This window comes from Typha angustifolia, chromosome 4, assembly GCF_048772165.1.
Source record: "Typha angustifolia cultivar Huaian chromosome 4, ASM4877216v1, whole genome shotgun sequence".
NCBI classification, from domain to species: domain Eukaryota; kingdom Viridiplantae; phylum Streptophyta; class Magnoliopsida; order Poales; family Typhaceae; genus Typha; species Typha angustifolia.
In genome coordinates, this window is record NC_133242.1 from 10,103,954 (window position 1) to 10,111,634 (window position 7,681).

Sequence of the window (7,681 nt, forward strand, 5' to 3'; positions counted from 1 at the left end):
TTTGGATTGTACTGACAGAACGCGCACTAGACCTTTGTGATCATGCTGGCAAATATCAATTTAAAACCTTAATACTTTGCAATATAAGTACCTAAGTAGAAAGGTAGTCTAATGCATGGGGTAAATAGAGGCAGTGTTCTGCTGACACATGACTGCTCTCATACAATCAGAGTTTTTTTTTTTGAAGTCAAGGAGCTGTTCCCAGCTTGATATTTCTACGCTACCGACCCATTAGCTACGTCGGTCGCAATAAGATTACAGAACTCTGGGGGGCGTGTCCTATTCGGTTGAAACAAATCAAACCGGAGGATACACTGGCCCTAGCCGCTACCCAGTCAGCTACAACATTACAATCTCTTCCTACGTATACATACTTAACTTCCTTACATTCCTCTCCTAGCCTAAGGCATTCCTGCACCATGTTTCTAGTGCGCCATGGACTATTTTCCACGCTCTGCAGGCATTTGATGGCCTCCAGACAGTCCGATTCTATGATCACTCTCCATTCACGGCAGGCCACCCTCAACCCCAGCCGAATCGCCCACAGTTCTGTTTCCAGCGCCGAGTTCCCCGGGCACGGTTCCCACACTGCCTGGATAAGGTCTCCGTATTCGTCCCGGAAGACTGCTGCTGCACCGCCTTGGCTCGCTCCCGCTGGCCACGCCCCATCAGTGTTAGCTTTTATCCACCCTTTCTGAGGTGGTTCCCAACTCTTGCTGCTGCTTCTCCCTTTCATCTGCCTTTCCTTCCTGGTCTTCCTGTGCTCTTTGGCTAAAGCTTCAGCTCTTCTTACCACCACTCTCTCTGACATCTTCTTCTCTCCGAACGCAACCGCATTCCTTTGTCTCCATATTGACCACAGGGTGCAAGCAATCAGGCCTTTAACCCCAGGATCTTAGCATGGTCGAAGAGGTAAAGAAATGGCTGATGGCTTTGCATAGACTATCCCCTATGGTGTCCCAATACTCGATGTATACTTCCACCTGCATCCCGTCCGGGCCGGGCGCCTTGCCCCTCGGTAGTTTCCATACTGCCTCTTTGATCTTCTGCGGTTGAGATGCATGGTAGCGTGGGCCACTCATGTCTAGTGTGGCTATGCTCTTCCACTGTGCCCCAGAGCCCTTGGTAGAAGGCTGTGAATGCTTGACAGACTTCTGCCAGGTCCTACATCCATCTTTCACCCTCGCCCGTTATTCTAGGAATCTGATTGCGCTGTCTTCTTGTGGTTGCAGATATGTGGAAAAACTTGGTGTTACGATCCCCTTCGGTCGCCCACCTGAGGCGAGATCTTTGTAACCACTTGATGTTTAACTGCCGGTTGAGAGCAGCTTGCCGATTGTAAGCGCTTCTCAACATCTGTAGTCCTTCCTCTGTCAGTTGCCCATTAGCGTCTAGATCTTCTAGGTTCGCCAGCTGAGTATTGGTATCCTTCAGTCTTCTTTCAACACTCCCTACTGCCGTACGACTCCACTCCCGCAGGCTTCGCCTCATATCACAGATGTGGTGCATGAAGGCGTGCATAGGATTGCCCCCAGCCCGCCTCTTCCAAGTGTCTTCAACGATCTTATGACATTCCTCGTACTCCATCCAGTAGAGTTCAAACCTGAAAGGCCTTCTCACTTTTGCTTTGGTTAGCGGCACGTTGAGGAGGAGTGGTGCATGGTCCGAGGCAGCTCTATCCAAGTGCTGAACATTGCATGCCGGGTTAGCGCTTAACCACTCCGTGTTCCCCAAGGCTCTGTCTAGTCGAATCCACATGCGACGTTCGCCTGTTTGGTTGTTGCACCAGGTGTAGGGTACTCCTTCATACCCCCAAATCGCACAGCCCCGCGTCGTCAATGAACTTCCCAAACGCTTTGCACTTAGGCCCTAGTTCCACCCCCTCCACTGCATCTCTTCTCTTGTGGGGAGAGAAAAGCATTGAAGTCTCCCGTCAGTATCCACGGCGTGTCTATCGTAGCCATGGATAATAGCTCCTCCCACAGCTCCTTCTATGCGTCAAGGTGGTTGTTGGCATAAACCATTGACCAGACCCATGTTTGCCCGGTCTGTAGGGTGACGGTGAGATGCGCTGCTTATCTAGATATTGCAGCCGCATCAACCCACCCGATATCCTTCCTCCAGAGAACTAGGATCCCTCCTGATCTTCCCTATGCTGGGATGGCAAACCAAGCCCAGCAACGGCCTAGCGACCTTGTCACTTGCTCGGCTTCATCCCAGCTTGTATGCGTCTCCAACAAGGCTAGCATATCCATCCTTAGCTCTTTTATCATCACTCTACACCTGTCGAGTGCCTCCTTCTTTCGGGCACCTCGGCAGTTCCACACTACTGCTTTGATCATTTTATAACCATTAGGTAGCAGAGCGGACGGCCAGTCCCTGGTTCCGTCCTCTCTTGGAGGCTGGCATGTCCTTGCTACCTCCAGAAAGGTCTTCTCTTGGACATTCCAGGTCCATGTCTTCATATTCAAGTGCGGCAGTTCCATTGTACTCCACCATAGCTAGCTGCAGCATCTCCTCTTCCCCTTCCTTGGTCTTCTTCTTCTCATCCCGCTCTGCCTGGAGTAGCCTTCGCTTGACTTTATCCGCCGTTTCCCCGTGCTTGTCCGGCGGGGTTTTGATCGATCTTCCAAATCCCTCTCTCATATATAGAGAAAGATCTCCTCCAAGATATAAGATATATATCTATACATGGAAAGGAGATTCTCTGGTTAGCAATCTATAATCTATCATATGGCACTTTCCCTAGAAACAATAATTATAGAAGATACAGAGGAGAATGACAACAACTTTTTTCATTTATTAGAAAGAATCAATACATCCTGTTCATATCCAAATGTAAGTACATATGGATATGCACATGTATATATGTGTGTGTGTGTGTGTGTGTGTAAGCACAGAAACATATCACTCAAAAATAGAGATTGAAGAGAACAATCCAACATGGCGTGGGCAAGCAATTAATGACCGTAGGAAATATCTTAATCTTAGCACATATAATACAACCATTTCGTTGAAGTTGTAGCTCTTGACATGACTAGCGTGCACCTCCACTAAATTGCGCACTTCTGAGCGAATCAACAGATGTCTCCGAGTCGAGAATGTTTGGCTTACTGGTCATGCCACTTCGAAGAAGGAAAGCAGGTGGCTTAGGAGCTGGAAGAGTGATAGATGAACTACTTAGCATGAGAATGATAGATGTCATGTTAGGTCTCTCTGATGGTTCATCCTGGACACACAGCAGCCCAATATGTATGCATCTCAACGCGACTTGAGATTGACAATGTGCAACTACAGATCCGTCTATTACCTCAAGTCCCTTCCCTTCAATCCAATGCTGCCACACCTATTTAATTGATAAACAAGCTTGTAAGATGAATATATGCATAGCACCGGCCATGAACTTGAACATCATTCAAGGCGGCCAAAGAACAAAGCTTTCGAGTATGTTTGATCATCTTTCTATTAATAATTTACTCGGGTAATTAACCATTACTTACATAGCTTAGAAGGTCTACCAATTGACCAGATTCTTCGTAACAGCTGTTCCTTCGACCAGTCAGAATCTCTAGAACTAATACGCCGTAGCTAAACACATCTGATTTAGTTGAATAGAACCCATGCAAAGCATACTCTGGAGCCATATATCCGCTGCATTTCAGAGATTGACAAAATATTAGTCTCCTCCATAGACTTTAAAAAAAAAAAGCTCACTAACTGTAACATCTTACAGTCAATGGCGTGACATCTGTATATATATTTGTACTTACAAAGTTCCGGCAATTCGGCTAGTATTCCTTTGCGTCTCATCTACGCTGACAAGCTTTGCAAGACCAAAATCTGAAATTTTAGCATTCATATCTCCATCCAACAATATGTTACTTACTTTAAGATCACGATGAACAATCTTTAGACGTGAATCTTCATGAAGATAAACAAGGCCTCGACTGATCCCTTCAATGATCTTGTATCGGGTTCCCCAATCTAGTTCGCTTCGTCTAGAGGAATCTGCTTAATTCGTAAAGTAGAACTTGGTTTACTTTTTGGTCAAGCAAGATGGACTAGCAATAAAATCGATTTGCCTGTGTTAATCAACAGTCTTGATTCCAATTTAGGCAGATGCAATCTCTTTTAGGATGTTCCTCTCGTCATATATGGAGATAGACTAGCTAGACGAGAGAGAAAGATGAGGACTTCTTTTTAAAAAAGAAACAGAAAAAGAACGTATGCTGATGTTCTAGTTAATCCATCACTAACATATAGATAAATCACTGCATGCGAGCCATAATGATGCTTGTATATTTACAAAGAGAACGATCTGGAAAGTAGAGAATACCAAATAGAAGTTTGTCAAGACTTTTATGAGGGAGGTATTCGTAGACAAGAAGCTTCTCCTTTTCTTGTAAGCAGAAACCAAGAAGCCGGACGAGGTTCCTGTGCTGAAGCTTCGCAAGCAGCACAACCTCGTTCCTTAGCTCTACTAGTCCCTGGTTCGAGGTCCATGAAAGCCTCTTCACAGCTACTTCCTGCCCACCTTGTAGAGTCCCCTATATTGCAGGAGAGAGTATCATCATATATACAAGTTAATTTACAAGCAATTTAGGCATCTTTTAGTGGCGTTTCCTGATGCCAGTACAGCACCTTATAGACTGGTCCGAATCCACCTTCTCCAAGTTTATTTGCATCTGAAAAATTATTGGTGGCACCTTTGAGCGTGCCGAAGTCTAATAACAGAGATTCTGAGCTCATAATCTCCTGCTCATCTGTACCATCTGCTCATAAGAATAATCTTTTATCGACCAGTTAGTACACAAAGCATGAGGTTATCTCTTATCTCTGTTATATAACGATATGTCTGCCTGAAACTTACCGTGCAAGTTCTTTTTTACTGGCTTCCTTCTCCGCAAGCATATAATTACAGCAATGACAAGAGCCAATGCAATAACGACTACAGAGGCCACACCAATTACAATTGTTCTTACAGCTCCCTTATTTCCTAGACAAAGAATAAACAATCACAACCGCTATCATTATTTTGAATCACTAAGAAATAAACTACTCGTATGACGTGATTTTTCACGGTCATGACTCATTTTATTATTTTACTTTGCTGAACTATCTAGACTATTTTTGTAATTTAGAGAATTCATAGATAGTAATTAATAAGGAATTTATACATACTACAATAATTATCCTGTATAATTCGATCTGGTTAGACTTGCAAAATGCAATAAAAAAAAAAGGTGATACTACAAAATGAAAAATCATTTAGTTTTTTTTTATTATATAAATGACCTAATATACATAGATGATATATCCAACTGAAAATAATGAAAAGACTGTAGTAAGCACAAATATTTTCAGAGAAACAATTACAGCTAGGCCTCCTGAACAGTGACTAGACTTTTCGGAAGCAAGTTTAGGAATAGTTCTACTGGGAAGATGGAGTATCCTTGTTCAAATTAATGAAAGAGATTTGACGCAAATTTCAGAGTACAAAACTCAACCTATAAAGCTCAAGTTATATGTAAGAGCAAGAGTATATAAATTATTTCACTTTTTTCCTATTCTCCTTTTTTGTAATGCAAGACTAAACCGTCATGTTTGATACTCAGCAATTCTTTTATTGTGGAGATCGACTAATACCTACCGTATTAGAGAGATGAGATATTTCTATTTATATTGCATATTCTTAATAGTGGATTGTTATTTCTCGTGCCTGGGGACATATGTAGCTCGGTTTGGATGAATACGAATATCTTATGACGTGATTATGCGTGCTTGTATTTAGCGTTTTTCAGTCTGATCTTATGATTTAATCTTATTCCATGTTCTTGTATTACTTTGAGCGTGAACATCACTAGATCAAATTATTTAGTGTTAGAGATATTTTAGTTGAGGCGTTATCAGAATGAAATGAAGCCTCCAATATTCCTACAAAAACATCCAAATGACCTTGTTTGACTTAAACATGTTAAACCATATATACCAGACCTAATTAAGTCTGATCCTATTCTAGGTTAAGCTAACCCAGTTGACAATGCAAAACAAAGATGAACCACCTAATCTGTTTATGATAAATCCAAATATATTTAAATGTATCTAATTCGCCGGGTTGGATTGTCTAGCCAAAAGTAGTCCGCTTAGAAGAACTCATACCGGTTGCTGCTGGTGTTAAAGGAGAAGCTGCCTCCGACGGCGGCGACGGTGATGGCGATGGCGACGGCGGCTGCAACGTCCCACCATCAACAGCACTAGCGTTGTAAAAAAGTTTTAAACCATATCGCAATTCACAGTTCCATCCACTCAACCTCGCGCTTTCCTTGGCGTCGCAACAGCTTGGAATCGAATTGACTAAACTCGTAAGGCATCGGAAGCACTCGGCCTTTGGTAGGTCCCTCGTGCACATTACTAGTCCGTAGACCGTGTCAGAGCTCGTAAATTTCACCGCTCCGGCCGCGAACATCAACGAGGAATTATAAGCCGCCTTCGTTGCAAGAGAGTTCATCAAATTGTCTAACAAGTCACTGAATCGCTGCGGTTCTGTAACATTGTCGAGGCTAGCAGAGGAGGCGTAAGAAGCGGTGTCCGCGATGCCGAAGATGTTCTGGTAGGAGTAATGGAGGAAGCAGTACTCGTACCATACACCCGAGTACATGCCGAGGGGGCATAGCTTGACGATTTGCTGCACTGCTGTATTGAGGCATACGCCACAATCGGCCGGGGATATGTCGCCACGGCATAGAGCTAAGCCGTAAACTTTATCGGGAGGTCGGCCACCGGTGTCGTTGGCGAAGCCAGAGACAGGGGCAGCAGAGTAGAGGGAGGGCAGGAGCTGGTCGAGGTTGGCTTTGAAAGTACTGTTGGCTGTGAAGCTTGCGTCCGGTGGGCAGTATTTGTGCCAGAGCGTCTGTGATTTGGATGTGGGACTATGAAGAAAGATGAGAAAGGATAGCAGGAGGAGTAGCTTCAGCAATTGAGAGATTAAGAGAGGGAACGCCATAGTTTTGATGAAATGAAGCGGAAGATAAAAGGAGAAACGTCGTCATCGATATATACATATATATATATATAAGTTTGATAATTGATATGCTTTTAGAAAGGTGATACCACATTACTACTTCCGTCATATAATCTTACGCTTACTTGGTTTAGTTTAGAAAGTCAATACTAAAACGTGTAATGAAGTTCGGTTGGGGCGCAATGCCTGTTTAATATTCATTTTGAGAGTACTAGCAAAGTTTTAAATTTTTATAATAAAAAAGAGACTATCTTTTAAACTTATTATCAAATAAAATTTAATTCATCATAGTCTTAATAAAAATGCTAAATTGATCAGCATTCTTGTCCGGTCCTAAAATACTGAACTAGTCAGAATTTTAAAAATATTAATCAGTTCAATATTTTTATTAGTACCATAGTAAATTAAATCTTATTTAATAATAAATTCAAGGGACAGTCTATTTAAATAAAAAAAAATATAAAATGGTCTTGTTTGACCAAAATCTCTTTGCGGTGACGGGGCTGCAACGTCCCATCATCAACACCACTAGCCGTTGTAAAAAAAGTATTTAAATGTATGTACCTTCCTTCAGAGCAAGTTATCTGATTTATTTAAGTCAATCCTGCATTTTGATTCCTAGAATAAGATAATTCTAGTTGATATAATGGAATCTTTGCA

At 42.6% G+C, this 7,681-nt stretch overlaps 2 protein-coding genes across 2 annotated transcripts; both read right to left on the reverse strand.

The window, feature by feature from the left end:
* Positions 1-1,164: 1,164 nt before the first annotated feature.
* LOC140758652 (uncharacterized) lies at positions 1,165-1,758 on the reverse strand. The gene has a single exon (XM_073094894.1). The coding sequence runs from the start codon at positions 1,756-1,758 to the stop codon at positions 1,165-1,167; it is 594 nt and encodes a 197-aa protein (XP_072950995.1).
* Positions 1,759-2,891: 1,133 nt separating this feature from the next.
* Positions 2,892-6,796, reverse strand: LOC140759452 (cysteine-rich receptor-like protein kinase 10). Its single transcript, XM_073096020.1, has 7 exons — positions 6,160-6,796; positions 4,871-4,996; positions 4,642-4,772; positions 4,337-4,547; positions 3,771-4,008; positions 3,501-3,651; positions 2,892-3,346 (listed from the first exon to the last, which is right to left on the reverse strand). The coding sequence occupies exons 1-7, from the start codon at positions 6,656-6,658 to the stop codon at positions 3,038-3,040; spliced, it is 1,665 nt and encodes a 554-aa protein (XP_072952121.1). The 5' UTR covers positions 6,659-6,796; the 3' UTR covers positions 2,892-3,037.
* Between the last annotated feature and the right edge of the window lie 885 nt (positions 6,797-7,681).